This window comes from Gekko japonicus, unplaced genomic scaffold, assembly GCF_001447785.1.
Source record: "Gekko japonicus isolate JY-2015 unplaced genomic scaffold, Gekko_japonicus_V1.1 scaffold425, whole genome shotgun sequence".
Taxonomy (NCBI): domain Eukaryota; kingdom Metazoa; phylum Chordata; class Lepidosauria; order Squamata; family Gekkonidae; genus Gekko; species Gekko japonicus.
The window spans coordinates 57,456-74,284 of record NW_015176464.1 but is presented as its reverse complement, the minus strand read 5'-3'; the positions used below and the strand labels follow the sequence as shown (position 1 = coordinate 74,284).

The window sequence follows — 16,829 nt, the reverse complement described above, 5'->3', positions numbered from 1 at the left end:
GTTATCTCAACGGCATGCGCTGGAATGTGGTGTGCCACAGGGAGCAATTATCTCCCCCATGTTGTTCAATATCTATATGCGCCCCCTTGCTCAGATTATCTGAGGGTATGGTCTGGGTTTTCACCAGTATACAGATGACACCCAGCTCTATCTACTGATGGATGGCTGCCTGGACATGGCCCCATGTGATCTGGACTGGGTGTTACAGGCTGTGGCTGGATGGTTGCGACAGAGCCGACTAAAGCGAAATCCATCTAAGACGGAGGTCCTGTATCTGAGCTGTGGGGCATTGAGTCAGGGAATCAGGTGCCCAACCTTCGATGGGGCTCCATTGGTGCCAACGTCAAGGGTGAAGAATCTGGGGGTGCTCCTGGATGCCTCCCTTTCTATGGAGGTCCAGGTCGCCGCCACTGCCAGATTGGCCTTTTTTCATCTCAGGCAGTTGGCACCTTATCTCACCCCACGAGACCTAGCTACAGTGACCCATGCAATGGTCACTTCCAGACAGGACTATTGTAACTCTCTCTACATGGGGCTGCCCTTGATCCTGCTCCGGAAGTTGCAGCTAGTGCAGAACGCAGCAGCATGGGTGTTGACAGTGATGCCTGTGCAGGCTTGCATCCACCCAGTCCTGCGTGAACTGTACTGGCTGCCTATTGAATTCCGGATCCATTCCAAGGTGCTGGTACTTATCTTTAAAGCCCTATGTGGCCAGGGGCCAGCATACCTTCGAGACCGCCTCTCCCCATATGAACCTGAGGACACTGAGGTCTATGAAACAACATCTTGTAGCAGTCCCCAGGCCCAGGGACATCTGACTAGCCTCGACCAGGGCCAGGGCTTTTTCGGCCTTGGCCCGCACCTGGTGGAATGAGCTCCCATACATGATCAGGGCCCTGTGGGATCGATTACAGTTCCGCAGGGCCTGCAAGACGGAGCTCTTCCACCAGGCCTTTGATTGAGGAGGCAGACCTCCCTCTTTCCTCCTGGTTATCTCCCCTTCAGTGGCCTGGATCTTATCATCGGTACTGTTAAATTGACATCGGTGGCCTAGATCTTAATATCAGTATTGCCAAATTGACATCGGAACTAGTTTGTGTGCACGGTATTTTATGGTTTTACCATTGTAATTGTTATTTTAATTGCTGTTTTAATGGTATTGTACTGAGATTGTTGTGAACCGTCCTGAGCCCGTTCGCGGAGGGTAGTATAGAAATAAAATAATAAATAAATAAATCATGATTTACTGAGAATGCATGTGTATGGCTTTGAATATTTGAAGTGTACTATAGAAATGCTAAGACAAAGTCTAAGTACACAGAACTGTGTTTGCTTCTGTTAATCCACTTATACTTTCAACAGCTGAAATCCAGTTGAGGGGGGCAGGGAACGATCTTTTCTTCATCTGTTAATGTTAGTTCAATTCCTATATAAAGCAGCATGTACCTTAAGACACCATATAATCAACTTACTTATAATAAGAATGAATTAACAGAGTTCTCAAAAGAACTGTGCAGATCCATCGGAGAGGGGGGACTCCCAAGCCACACGGGCTAGGAGAAAGTGGTCTAGAACAAACAGCTGTGTCTCAAAGCTATATACCAAACATTGCTAAAGTGAGAGACTCAAAATGCCTGCTGCTTTTTCATCATGATTTATTTATTTTTCACTGGTAAAGGAAGGAGCGTGATAACAAACTTATCGCTGTTCAAATCAGGACAACAAGACATTTATTTTAAGGTGTGTGGAATAAAAGGATCTTTCTGTTGTGGTTTAGACAATGGTGCCTGAAGAGGCACATTTGGAATTGGATCCATTTACCAGGCAGCTGCTTATAAGCAGAACTCGTTTATTTAGCATTCACATCACCAGCAATTTATATGACTATTTTTAACCCAAGGTGTTTATTTTTAGATTCAAACAAATAGTCTCAACAGAAACCACCACTGCTAGGCTTTTAGACTCTCTCATACTGGCACAGTTATAGTTTTGTACACAGGGGGTCCATAAAGCCCTGATGGACCTCCAGAGAATGCACATAAAGGCTGATGGACTTCCAGAGAATGCACATAAGGACAGCTAATCCCTAAATGGTTGAATGGGCTGACTGAATAAATGCACTTTACCCCAAAGTACATGCTGTTGTGGAAGTCCACCACAATGCCAAACAATCTTTTGGTAAACAACATGCCAAATGAGTAATGCTCCAAAACCCAGCCCCCTGTAATTGCTATGCATGAGCAAGTATAATGTACAACTGCTTAATAAAATTACTAGCCACCTCCCTTAGAATTGGGTTTTAAGTGGACAGGGGCAGTAACAATGAGATGTTCTATTTCTCATCCCTTTTTCTGAAGGGACTAACAAGAAAAAGACAAGCATTTAAGAGTCTCTCTTTGGCTGCAAAGGTTGGACAGCAAAGTAAAGTTACCCAACACAACAATATCCAAGGTGATCAGAAAATGAAGTCTCAGAACCAAAGGCTGCCCTGATAAAGGTTCCATCAACACCCAGTCTGGGGGCTGCAGAATCTGGTCTTTATCCTAAATAGGAGCTATGACGGACAGACATGTTCAAGATTGGACAATCACAGCTACATAATGAAAAGCAAGCTCTGAGTTTTATACAAAATGTTTGGGAACTTTAACCAGGACTACAAAAGTAGAATAAAATGCAAAACAGCTAGGCCTCATCTGAAACGTGAACAGTAGCAATAAAGCTTTAATTTTTTTTGTCCAACCTTTATCTTATTTTAAGAAATGAATTACACTCCTTCCTAACAATGATAATTTAAGAAATAATTACAGTTCTGTTATATCACATAAGCAAAATGCTCCTTTAAATACAAGAGTCTTCTATTAATTGTTTTCAAGATCCATACCCTGAAATCTCACACAGCTATATTTGAACCAGAGGTGCTATACAGTACCCTAAAGTCAGAAGGCCCTGGATTAGTCTGTCCTTTGGAAAATATTTGCAACACACTGTATAGAAACTGAACCAAAAAATCTGCATACAACATTCTCAGGAGTAAAAAGAGAACCTGAAGAAGGTGCAAAGCAACTCCTCAGAAATATGCTTAATTCAATTATAAAAAATAAGGATCGGTGGACTACAGCAGCTCTCCAGGAAACCTTTTCAGACTGTATATTTAACTACAAGAATAAATGAAAAAATAAACATGAACTCAAAACCACGCAGTATTTTATAGTGTTATACTTGTCATATTATCTAATTACAAAAAAAAAATGACATAAGATTTAATACAGAGCAAAAAATGGTTCAGAAACATTAGAACATGGAAAGAAGTATTGCTAGATCACTCCATCAAGACAACATGAGCCCACTAAAACATCATGGATCTGTTTCATTCAATTAATTAAATGTTTAGTTTTCTGAGGGAAACCTGTAGGTCTCAGGCAGCCAAGAACAGAATTAAAATATTTAAGTCAATTAATGTTAAAGATAACAACAAACCACCAGTTAAGCACCGAAAAAGGATAGTTAAAGGCCACCGACCCTAAATTTATAAATTAACATCTTGGCGCTAGGAATTAAAAATGCATTACATCAAAATTGTTCTTTGATTTCCTAAGCATACTTTATGACAATGCTGAGCAAATCCAATAAGCTCAAGTGTTTGAGGCAGATACTTAGAACTTAAAATTTTTCAAGTACTGTTTTCTGTTTTGCCTAGTGTAGTCAAAGATCACAAACTGAAAAAAGCCCAATCCCAGAAAGACTGAGACCCATTGGCGGTTAACACCGTAATTTGGATTCCAGTCTCGGTAACTTTCTTTCCTAGTTTTTAAAAATTAAACTTCATGCATACCTTTAACTTTGCATACCTAAATAATTAGCTAGAGTACTGACTTGATCTCCACTTACTTTTAATCTTAAAAAAGAAAAATTATAAATACACAAAGTGTGCTAGACAGACAGCCATGATATTCTATTGCAGCAAAAGCAAGAGCAGTCTTGTTGCACTTTAGAGCTATAACAGCTTTACTGAGGCATAAGCTTTCTTGCAATTGATGTATAAAGTATAGTATAATTGGACAAACATATCATGTACACATTGGTATGGGGAAAAAGTATAAACATTGCAATCCAAAGACCATGGAATTTCAGAGGTATAAGCTGTGAGTGACACTATTTTGCATCATCTGGTGCCTTTACACACAGCAAGCTCTCCTACATATTGTGTATTGTTATGTTATGCTAATATTATTACAGTACAGTTTTTCATAGACTGTGAACCACCTTAGAGAATTTTGTTTAAAAGATGGGTTACAAATATGTTAAGCATGATGATGATAAAAATAAGAGATTGACACAAGAAGCTGGAGAAGGGGTGTAGAAGAAGAAAGATTAAACAGGTGAGCCCAAGAGAGAAATGGAAGGAATCTGCAGTAGGTAGGCCAGAGTAAGCCATTCCTTTGCTGTGACTTTAACTTTCCAATTTGTTACTCTGAAGAAACTTCTGTGTAGGAGCATCTACCTTTTACCATACAACAAAGTTAGAGTCCAGTGGCACCTTTAAGACCAATAAAGTTTTATTCAAGGTGAGAGTTTTTGTGTGCACACACACTTCGTCAGACAATGAAATGGAATTACAGATCATACTTGTATATATACAGGGTGGCTTGGTAAATTAGCATGAACATGTTTTTTTAACAGATAAAAAGAATGACAAGCTTGGGTTTTGGTTATCATCTGTTTGGGTTTAACTGAGGGGGAAAAACAACATACGTAACCCTAAATTGTGAGAATTCAGTCATTAGATTTCCATCCATCTCCTTTCTAGCATGGAGGCAAAGTTTAAAGCATCTTGGTTGTGTAGAGTATTTTTCTCGTCACCAGAACCGAGAATTACATTTAAATCTACCATTCCAAATTACATTACATATTCAGTTATATTTTTAATTGTTAAGAGTAGTAAACTCAGATTTTTTTAAAGTAGTAGAAGAAGAGATTGGATTTATACCCCGCCCTTCACTACCCAAAGGTGTCTCAGAGCGGCTTACAAACTCCTTTCCCTTCCCCTCCCCACAACAGACACCCTGTGAGGTAGGTGGGGCTGAGAGAGCTCTTGACAGAAACTGCTGTTTTTCAAGAACAGCTCTTATCAGAGCTACGGCTTGCCCAAGGTCATCCAGCCAGGTGCAAGTGGAGGAGTGGGGAATTAAACCCGGTTCTCCCAGAATAGAGTCCACGCATTTAACCACTACACCAAACTGGCTCCAAAGTAACATTCTGCTTCACTAAAACATGGAGTTAACTGACAGAATCCTTTTCCTGGGGTGTGGTGCTATGTCAGAGATCAACAAAATATTTCATTGCATTACAATCACTATTATAATATACTATTTAAAAAAACATTAAAATATAGGGGATGTATAGCCCTTCTTGGTGAGAATACATATGTGAGGACTGAATGATTTAGCATATGTAATAGGATAAGAAACCAATGTGGGGTTTTTGTTCTGAGTGTTATAATAACTTGTAATTCAGCAATTTCCCTTTCCATTGTGTTCCCGAAGGTCCTTTGCAATAAAACAGCTACTTTGAGGTTAGCCATTGAATGTCCTGGAAGGCTGAAGTGTTCCCCTACAGGTTTCTCACTCCTGTGATTCCTGATGTCAGATTTGTGTCCATTTATTCTTTGTTGTTTTTTCGCCCAGTTGAATCCAAACAGATGATAACCAGAACACAAGCTTGCCATTCTTCTTATCTGTTAAAAACATCTTCACTATTTTGCATGCTAATTTACCAAGCCACCCTGTATATATACAATTATGATGGGTAATTCCATTTCATTGTCTGACGAAATGTGCGTGCACACGAAAGTTCACACCTTGAATAAAACTTTGTTGGTCTTAAAGGTGCCACTGGACTCTAAGTTTGTTCTGTTGCTTCAGACCAACATGGCTGCCTACCTTGATCTACCATTTACCATGCCATGATTCAGCTTTAACTCAGGTCACTGACAAATAACTTGGCCTCAAAGCAAATGGAAATAGCCATAGGCCTATGGTTGAGGACAGCAACGACTTGCCATCAAGTCTGGCCTCCCTGTTGCTTCCCCCCTTAGGAAAAGGATTTGTTGTTGTTCAGTCGCACAGTCGAGTCCGACTCTTTGCAACCCCACAGACCACATCATGCCATCTGATCTGTTTTGATTATTACTGTTTTTTTTAATTTGTATATATGTATTTATTGAAATGTATTTATTTATTTAATTTATAAACTTTTAGACCGCCCTCCCCAGTGCACACAAGGCTCAGGGCGGTGAGCAGCAATAAAGAATATTCATAAATTAATAAAAACAGTTCAAAAACTGTAAAACAATACACAATTAAGACATTACCAGACAGTGCTAAATATTTCAGATTGTGCCACTGCCTCGTAGGGGAGGCAGGAAACAGAGGGGGGGGGGAGTGCCAGACGAGATGGAACCCATCGCTGTTCTCAACCGAAAGCCTCGCGGAACATCTCTGCCTTGCAAGCCCTGCATAACTGCATAAGGCCCCACAGGGGAGAGTTCTACCAGGTTGGAGCCAGAGCCTAAAAGGACCTGGCTCTGGTCAAGGACAGCCAGATGTCTTTTGGGTTGGGGATCACCAGTAGGTTCTTTTCTGACAGTGTAGTGCTCTTCTGGGGGTATACCAGAGAGGTTGTTTCTAACGGGTTCATTTGGTGGCATCGTTCCTGAATCCAAAAATGAACTGCCTTTTTTCCATGGAGGTTCGTTAGAACTGGTTCGTCAGAACTGGTGCTGATTCAATCAATTCCTAGGCAATGCTGGTGGTGGACTCATGGAGAGCCCTAGAAACACCTATTGCAGTTGTCCATAGCTTGATTGGCTGCTCTGGGAGCCAACCACAGAACGCCCATCTTGCTCTATATACCGCACCCTGACTCAGCTGCTTTCACTTTGCAGCAGGAAGAGAGGAGTTAGTCGTCATGTGAAAGTCATCATGAGAGAGGAAGAATTGCTTGCTTTCCTGCATGGCTGATTCAAGGGGAGGCTAGAGCTGAGCTTTCCTGGGGGCACCTGCTTGGGGGGGTATAACTCAGACATCCCAAATCCAATCTTCACCAGACTTGGAGGGCAGGTGGAGGAGAGCCTGCTGAAGGCTCCCTGTGAGTTTGGCATCTCTAACTCATGAGAAGGCTGTTCTACCATCTCTCAAACTCATAAACCAATGAACCAGTTTGGGAAACAGGGGGAATTCGTGAAAGTTTGAGGAATCAAATGAACCACGAACCACCATTTACCCAGTTTGTGCCATCCCTAGTTAATACCAACGCCTTGCACCTGATCTGGTACTCCACCTGGAGCCAGTGCAGCTGTACGGTCTGTGGTGTTCCAGTAAGGACCTGCACTGCCACATTCTGGACCAGCTGTAGTTTCCAGATCATGAGGGGGAGGGCAGCCCACAAATCAAATCAATAAAGATCCTAAAGCAGGGGTGAGCAGAGTTCTCACTTCCCTACCAAGTATATGTTCAGATATTTTCAGGGCAGACCAGGAATACTCTCTCTGAAACATGTTTTTTCTCTACCCCCAGCTCCTCAGAACTTTGTGACTTCACAAAGTAATGAAGATTGACCACACTTTTAAAGAGCCACTATTAGGGCTGCCAGCTTCCAGGTAGCACTTGGAGCTCTCTTGCTGTTACAATTGATCTCCAGGTGACCAAAAGCAGTTCCCCTGGAGAAAACGGTTGATTTGGAGGATGAATTCTATGCTATTAAATCACACTGAGGCCCCTCCCCTCTCCAAACACCATACTCCCCAGGCTCCACCCCCAAAATCTCCAGGTATTTCCCAACCCAGAGCTGGAACCCTAGCCACCACAAATCATTTGGAAAGATTTTCGTATACACTCCATCGTGATTGTGTCAGAAGCCTGGGCTCTCAGCCAGCTGCTCGGCTAACTAATTCACTATCTGAAGATTCTTCCTGGGTTCTTTTTTTCTTTTGGGGCAGGGGGAGAAAAGACAGACAACTGGGATAGAAAACAAGTCCAAAAATGAGTTGTGTGAATAGATCCTCTAATCAACCAGAGTCTGCTCCTCGTCCTGTAATTACACTCACCATCCAATGCAAACAAGGAGCTGACGGTACCCCCCACAGAGGACAAGCCCTAAAACAGGACTGTTGTAGGTATACAGGGCTCCACCTGTCATTCTGAAGGCTATAATATTTTAATGCTTACCTGATAGAGCTCTTCTAAATTGTATTTAATTGAAGTACTGTTTTGAATTGCTTCTACAGCTTCCTTCAGTTTTTGCCAGGTTTCATCTGTATAATTTTCAGGCAGTTTAGGTTTGTCTGGAAAATATTAAAAAAATAAAATCCTTTGATTGCTGCAAATACACAATTCAAGAATGCAAGAATTAGAAGCTTAAATAGAGAACATTCAACAGTGACCCCCCCAGAATTATTTCAATGTCAAACTCAATCTAGGAATAAATTGTGTTTATGACTACATGGTCTCTAAGAGTGATGTTGCACTCGTATTTTTACCATGCAAATTATTTCATGAAGATACAGATCTCTGTCCAAAAATGCTCCTGTCAGAGCAGTATCATCTAGATTCATCCACAATGAAAGAATACAGAACTACATAGAGTTTTCCCATTAGCTGTGACTATTCCTTTGCAAGGACTTGGCTGACCTGTGAAACAGGAGGTTGCTCTTGGGGGGTACTTTTCTTTCTGACTCCATCCTCAAAACTGTTCAAGCTTTTGTGGATGAATATTTAAAAAAATACTTTTAAATATGCAGGGGACAGTCCTCATGAAATGCTACAAGCTCTGAAACTCCCCTTCTAGTGAGGTTCTCCAAACTTCAGCATCGTGTTGGAATGGAAGACATTTTTATCTTAGTGAACTGTTCAATGGGAGTAAGTAAAGTTTGCTTTCCTGGTGGGTTATAAATGTTATCAGTTTTATGAACCAGGTGTCCACATTGAGTCACTATGGACACCTCACAGTTAGTAACCTAGATATGAAACTCAAACTACACTTATGGATATGCTCAATAGATAAAATGCAGCTCTCCAGACGTTATGTATTCTCCTTATGTGACCTGTCTAATGTCCAATACAGTTTATATACCCAATACTGTTTATACTGTACCAGGTGGTGTTCTGGTTCTGCAGCCACCAATATCATCAAAAACAAACACGTACACTCAAATAAGTATTCCTACCCTCAAGCACTTCTGAATTTTTCAGTTTTGACCAGAACCATGAATAGAGGAAGGGACGGCAGAGAAGCGGGACACCAACAACGCATAAATCCAGAATATACTTATGAATGGCAGGTCATATATATATCAGAGGCCCAGAGGAAACATGGAAATTGTGGATCAGTGAGAACCGGACTTTTATAAAGGGCCAGGAAGTACATGTTGAAAGGAAAATGCACACATAATTATCAAAGGCAAACAAGAAGTTTTTTGGGGATGGGGATAAGAACCAAAGATTTTCCCACACAATACACAACAATGCATTACCTTGAAAGAGAAAATACTTTCATACCTGTCTTACAAGTGAACAAGTATTGCTCTGTACAGTTTTACCTATCTATCCTTTACAGGTACTGGTGTTTGCCACAGAACAGTCTGCAGGACTTTTATAAGCCAGGACTCTATTCAAAGTCTCCGTTTGTTCAAGAATTTCTACCTTCATATTTTATTAATGTCACCTGACAGCACAAAGAATGGGTCAGCCAGGATTTATTCAGTTTGTCCACTTCTCATTCTACGCACCTTCACTGCCTGTCCCCATCTGTATATAACCACTTACGCAAATACTAGGAATAAGTCCTAGTCCCTTATTCAGTACTGAACATTAGAGGCAATATTTTATTTACTATTTATTTTATTTCATGGGACTTCTATTCCGCCCTCCCCCTCAAGTGGACTCAGAGTGGGTTTTCCAATCCAGTCCTTCTCTCACTTGAGAAACTGCCACTTTAATGTATATAATACAGGATTTTCTCTAATGGAGCCCGCGAAAGAAAGAAAAGAAGCTGCCAGACCAGACGACCACACCAGGAACTGAGCACTGACACCCAAAAGACTGCCCGGGAAGAACAACCAAGAAAAACAGTGAGCCCTGCCACCTGGGTGCCGGTAGGTAGCCCCTACCCCTGTAGACACGTGGCCTTAGCTAGGGATAAATTTGGAACTTGTAAGCCGCTCAGAGACCCTTCGGGGTTGGAGCGGGGTAGAAATCGAAGATATAAATAAATAAATAATAAGTTGTATATATTTACCATATTTTTATGGAGCTTTGTTGCAGATTGTTCCTCTTTCTCCATTATATTCTAACAAGCCCGTGATGTATGTTACACATGGGCACATATGAAGCTGCCTTATATGGAATCAGACTATCAGTCCATCAAGGTCAGTACTGCCTAGTCAGACTGGCAGCATCTTGCCAGGTAGAGTTTTTTTACGTCACCTACTGTCTCATACTTTTAACTGGAGATGCCAGGGACTGAACCTGGAACCTTCTGTATGCAAAGCAGAGGCTCTCCCACTGAGCCACAGCCCCTCCCCTGGAAGTGACTAGTCCAAGGTCATACAGTGAGCTTCATGGCAGAATGGGAATTTGAACATGGGTCAATCCAGAGCTTAGTTCAACATTTACTACACCACACTGACTCTACCATGGAATGTCAGGGAGGAAGAGGATCTTTCCTCAGCAGACAAGATGAGGTACCCCATGGCAAAGAACCATCAAATTGTCATTAATTCACATTATATTCCTAGGGCTGATTGTATATTGTCTCACTATCCTAATATGATTCAAGAAGTAGACAATCTACAAAGTACTGCTTCTTTGGCCTAACAAAAAAAAATCTCATATGTGATTTCAAGTGGAGGCAGAGTTATTGGAGTACTGCTCAAATACATTTATTTTCACAGGGAGCAGCAGAAGGCTGCACACAACTGTATATAAGATTCTCCAAATGACTGACTGTGGGACTTGCATCTCTCAAAAATTTCTAAGAATACACATACATAAGTTTTTCCAAGCTGCAATTTATATCTATTTTAAAAAAGAGCCAGTTTCAAACACTACCACTCTTATAAAGGCTTAAGATTCCATCGCACTATAGTGTACCCACACTAGCATCACACCAAGAAACTGAACAGAGGCAGAGATATGGAGATGAAGGGGTGGAGCTATATAGTAGGAGACTGGTTCAGCTGTCAATGGTCCTACATAATTCTCTTGAACAAAGTCCAAAACAGGCTGCAATCTGGGAAGCAGATGTCCATTCCCAAGTAAGCTCACAGGCTCAGCAGTTAGAGGGAGCAGGTTTAACCCCACATTCCCCATTTACTCCTGTGGGGAAAATAAAGTGCTTCACTTGGATCTAGTGAGGAGAGAATATGCAGCCTAGCCTGTGCTGACATGGGACTTTACAGGAGAGTACTGAATGTTCCCAGAGATTTTTACAACATACCGGCCATCCCAACCCCACAGAGATGTCAGACATAAGGAACAACAGCTGTCTGTTACCTTTAAAGTTCTTGATCACTAACTTCTTGGCTGAACCAGGTTTACTGTTGGCAAAACTGGAGACAGTGGAGGAGGCAGCTTTGGTCAGGCCATTTGCGTGGTGTCCCACAGCTACTGAGGAAATTAAAAGGCTTTTATTTTTGAGTTGCTGCTGGTGCTGCTGCTGAGAAGAGGCAGCAGGGGATGAAGAGGAAGACTCTTCAGCCATCTTCACATCAAGTCCAATAAAATCCAATGAGTCCTCAAAGCGCAACTTCTTCTGCAGGTGATGGTTGGAAGAGGCAACCCCCGAGGAGGAACAGGAGGCAGTAGAAGCAGTGGTGTTGACAGAGGAGGATGTGGAGGAGGAAGAGTTGGCTTTGGAAAGAAGGGAAGAGCAGGAGGAGATGGCGTCAACCTCTTCTCTCTCACTACTGTTACTATTACTATTTAATTTTCTCTTCTTAGAGGAGGACGAGGAGGAGGAGCTACTGCTGCTACCATCAGTGGCAGGTCTGACCTCCTGAGCTGCTGCTGCTGAGGGGTTGGGGGAAGAGAAACCTGTGGGAAACATGAACACACAGAGGTGAGCAGGCTGAAGGGCATCAAATCCTGCTGGTGTGACAGACACGCAGAAAGAGACCGAGTTGGTAACTGAAGAGCTCTGCCTTGCCGGCGGGATCCAAAGCTTGTGCCTCCTTGCCAAGCAGGTCCCCCTCGATCAGGAGAAGCGCTTCTTGTCTGCCCTCCCCCTCTGGTTGGTTTCTTCTCTCAGGGAGTTCTGCCTGCCCCGAGTGAGCGAACGCCTCTCCCCGTTCCCGATGCTGGCAGGCCTCCTTCTCGGCTCTGCCCCCTTCTCCGCTCCAAGAAGCGGGCAGGGTCCCTCTTTCTCACTCTCGTCCCCCTGCCCGAGGCCACCTCTCTCCTGAGGAAGGAGAGGGGAGTCGAGCTCCCTTCTCCTTCTCTCACTTCCCCTCCACTTCCTCCTCCTCTTTCGTTGCCAAGAGAGGGAGGGGGGGAGAGGGAGGCCGGCCTGGGATCGCGGCTTGTTATTGTCAATACTAGAGCTGAGAGGCAGGGAGGCTAAAGATGGCGGTGCATCCGGTTGCTAGGCATGTCGGGAGGCCGCCCCGCCCGGAAGCATTGCCGGGCGCCTCGGAACCGACTTCAAGTTCCCCCCTGTGGGGCTCAACCAGACGAAAGAGGCTGGCCAGGCTCTGGCAGGAAGGTGGTCGGCCCTGCCTCTCGCGCCTCGGCCTTTCCTCGCGTCCCTTCCCTCCCCCGCCTCGGCCTTCTCTCCCCCCCCCCTCGCTACCTAGCACCCCACCCGCCTTCCTCTGTCCTCTGACCTACCGGAAGTGATCATGTTGCCGGGTGGCTGCTGCTGGCCTCTCGCGCGCCCAGCCATGGGATGGCTGGTCCGTTGGAAAATCCTCGCGCTCCAGCGCTTGAAGCTTCCTTATGGAAAGAGGCGGGGCCACCGCACTTTTCTCCGAGAAAGGATGGGCGGGTGCGCTGAGCAGCCTTGTTGCCCCCCGCCCCCTGTAGCGGATTTTCGGGTGGCCTTTCTTTTTCCCGTGGCCCGGCGGGGTTTGAGCCCCATCGGATGGAGCCGTGCGGGCTTCCCAGGGTGGGGGGAGTAAAAGCTTGGAAGAAAGGAGCGGTTGGGATCTCTCGAATGCAGCTTCCCTCCCTTGTCTTCTCCCTGCCCATTTCAGGGGCAGGCTTAGGAGGCGTGTTCTCCCCTTCTTTCCTTGGCCAGGAATGGGTTGAGGGAAACGGGGAGGGGAACGCCTTGGTTCCTCGCTTGGTTTCATTTTGCATCTCGGCATCATTTGGCTGTGATCCGATGCAGCGTTAAATGTGCTTAACTGTCCATTAAGAGTTGAGCCTGAACCCGATACTGATTTACACACAAGTAAGTCCCGGTGAGTTTAATGGAGCAACTCCAAAGTAAGTTTCCATAGGGCTGCAGCTTTGGTTTACATTCCCGCCCCTTTAGGTATTCATGCATCTAATGAAGCAAGCTTCTGCAATAATAAATTGGTTTAATCTATAGTACCTACAATGACATTTTTATTTTATGTACAACAGACTGACACAGTTATTTCTCTAGATTTTTATTTTTTGCATACGCACATATTCCTAATGGTTCTGCTAATGCATGTGAAATCTGCATTCTTTTGACACCATCAGCAACACTTACGGTTTGATCTGCCCTTTATTTATTTTTTTATAGTATAAAGTCCTCTTTAAAAGCCAACATGCTGTAGTGGTTAGTATCAGACTAGGATCTGGGAGACCTGAATTCAAATCTCCACTCTGCCATGGAAGTTTGCTTCGTGACCTTGAGTTGGTCACACACTCTCAGCCTTATCCACATCACAGAGTTGTTATGAGGAGAGGAGAATAAACTTCAGAACGTCATTGGGGAGAGAACCATGGTGTAAATTAAGGCAATAATAAATACCCCCCTCCCCCCACTCTACTACAGTCACTAGAGTTATAGTCTCCTTTTTCACTATTAAGCATTCTATCTTACCTTTTCACAACCTTTCGAAACATATTTTATTCCTCTTAGTTGTGTGGTTTCGTTTGACACGAGTTTCTATTGATTTATTCATCTTTGTATTCTTGTGAACTTTCATCTTTGTTTTGAAAAAGGAGCAGGATCATTGTATGCAGTTACACCCCTCTTACATCTATGTTGACCTACCTTTCTTTTATACTAGAGATTATGTTGTTGGGCAAATTCTTTGAAGGATTATAGATTTCTGTTCTGTTTTGCCCCTGTCCTGGTAACTTGGTGAAAATCTTCTATACAAACAGCTTTGCAGAGCCAAGTTTTGTAGCTTCTTAAGCAGGTGCAGACTAGATTGCAAGCTTGAAGTGAACACAATATTATGGACTTGTGTGAAGTTTTACAGTTGAGGATGAAACTGGAAGCAGCATTATGTATATTGCACTGCTTCCTATATGTGTGATATGGGTAGCTACTTATATTGGAAGAAATGGGGGAAGAAAGGAGGGCCGCAGCAATGCTGCGGCAACGCTGGCCGTGGGATCGCCGGCGCGTCCTTGCGCCGGCGCATCCCCGGCTCCTGGCCGAACTGCGCATGTGTGAGCATGCGCAGTTCGCCAGGCTCCCCTTCCCACCGCTGCGTTCTCCCCGGCATCTGATCGTGCCGGGGAGCGTTGCGACGCGGCTCGGGGGATCTGTGAGATCCCGCCGCGCCGTCCCAACTTTGCCGCGGCTCACTTTAGCCGCGGTACTAGCACCTAATTCCCTGCCGTGTGGCAGGGACCTGAGAGTCACTGTTCTCCAACAGAAGAACTTCAAGAGAAGACTCTAGCCTGAAATTACTGGAACAAAGTTTGAGCTCAGTGGAACCTTTAAGACAAATTTTTATTCAAGGTATAAGCTTTCATGTGCACACACACTTATTCAGATACAATGAAATGGAAATGACCAGTCTATACATATAGGTAGAGGGTGAGCAGTAAATTAGCACACAGCATAATAAAGATGTCTAACAGATTCAAGGACCAAACAGGAATAACTAGCTAAGTGTATATGGTTACCATTTGTTTGGGTTTAATTCTGAGGGAAAACGGTGAATGAAATAACTGTCAAGTTGGAGATTGATGGGCAGATGTATCCTTAATTGTGGAATGCTGAGAGTAATTAACAGAGACCCTGCCGTTACGCTCCACCTTTGACATTTATTTCGTTCACTATGTTTTCCCTCAGAATTAAACCCAAACAAATGGTAACCATATATATTTATCATGTTATTCCTGTTTGGTCCTTGAATCTGTTAAACATCTTTATTATGCTGTGTGCTAATTTACTGCTCACTCTCTACCTATATGTATGGAGTGGTAATTTCCATTTCATTGAATCTGAAAGTGTGTGTGCACTCGAAAGTTTATACCTTGGATAAAACTTTGTAGGTCTTAAAGGTGCCACTGGGCTCAACGTTCGTTCTGCTGCTTCAGACCAACATGGCTACCCACCTGAATCTGAAATTACTGGGTTAGACTTCAGTAAATTTGATGCTATGTGTGAAGAAATTAACAAGGACTGCAGATTCCTCATTCAATATAGGTTTTAACATTTTTATCGTGGTTTGGTTAAGCCAGAAATAAAAAAAATCTTACCAGGCTTTGTGCTTTTTCTGATTAATGATTTTTACATAGCCTTGCCTAGGATTGCCCGCCTCCAGGTGGGGCCTGGGGATCTCCTGCTTTTACAACTGACCTTCAGCTGACTGAGATCAGCTCCCCTGGTGAAAATGGCTGCTTTGAAGGGTGGACTCTATGGCATTGTACCATGCTGAGGCCCCTCCCCAAACCCCACCTAGATCCACCCCCAAAGTCTCCAGGTCTTTTCCAACCCAGACCTGGCAACCCTAGCTTTGCCACACTATTCTTTTTATGGCTGTTCTAGTAAGATGTAGCAAACATGGTTTTATTATGGTATAAATTGAGGACTACAACCCCCCCCCCCCCATGTTACTCTAATGTGCTTTACAATTGTTTATTTTTGCTGCTTCAGTGGGATAGATGTTGGCCTGTTATAGCAAAATAAAATAGAAGTCCTGTGGCACCTTTTTGTCCCAACAGACTAAGGCCCCGGTCACACGGCAAAGTTGCCGCGGGAGGCACGGATGGTGGGCCGCGATCTGGCCGCGATCACACCCCAACATCTGGGAAGTGGAGCACACCGATGGCTTACCGCCGACAATGCGCCTTAAAAAAACTAGTACCTCCAAGGTACTAGTAAATGTTTGCCATGGGCTGCCTCCAGATGCCCGTGGTGTGATCGTGTCAGCGCGCCGCATTCCCCTCTGGTCCCTTGTTTGCCCACCTGCGCCAAGGGAACGACCCGTGGCGTGCTGTTGGTGCGTCTGATCGTGTAATTGCGCATCAAACTGCGCTGGGGCAATTAGCCACGCCTCCCCCCCATATCCGGCCTGTGTGACCGGGGCCTAACATAATTACTCCACTGGAATTACTACCGTAAAATTACGTTATTTCAAAAATGAGAGGGAGCATTTATTTTGGGGGCAACTCCAGGGCATAAACAGGGCACTTTAAATCGGCTCTTGGTGCCTGGTTTTGGTATGTGGGCCAACATAAACGGATGAAGGTCTCCATGGCAACGGCTGTGCCGAGATTAGGCAAGGAAGAAGGCTGGATCAACTCTACCGGCCTTAATGTTTCCTACACGAATTGCCTAGTGGGAGTTGTAGTCTTTCTCTTCCTGTAAGTGACTCAGGGTGTTTCGTTCGCTCGGGA

General features: G+C 43.9%; 1 protein-coding gene across 1 annotated transcript in view; it reads right to left on the bottom strand.

Annotated features, from left to right (window-relative positions):
• Positions 1–13,225, bottom strand: part of CUL4B (cullin 4B) — a 43,692-nt gene extending 30,467 nt beyond the window's left edge. Inside the window, exons 1-3 of the mRNA XM_015427073.1 lie at positions 12,882–13,225; positions 11,550–12,089; positions 8,226–8,341 (exon numbers count right to left, since the gene is read on the bottom strand). Coding sequence (XP_015282559.1) covers positions 8,226–8,341; positions 11,550–12,089; positions 12,882–12,936 — 711 coding nt within the window. The 5' untranslated portion in view covers positions 12,937–13,225. The remainder of the gene's footprint in view (positions 1–8,225; positions 8,342–11,549; positions 12,090–12,881) is intronic.
• Between the last annotated feature and the right edge of the window lie 3,604 nt (positions 13,226–16,829).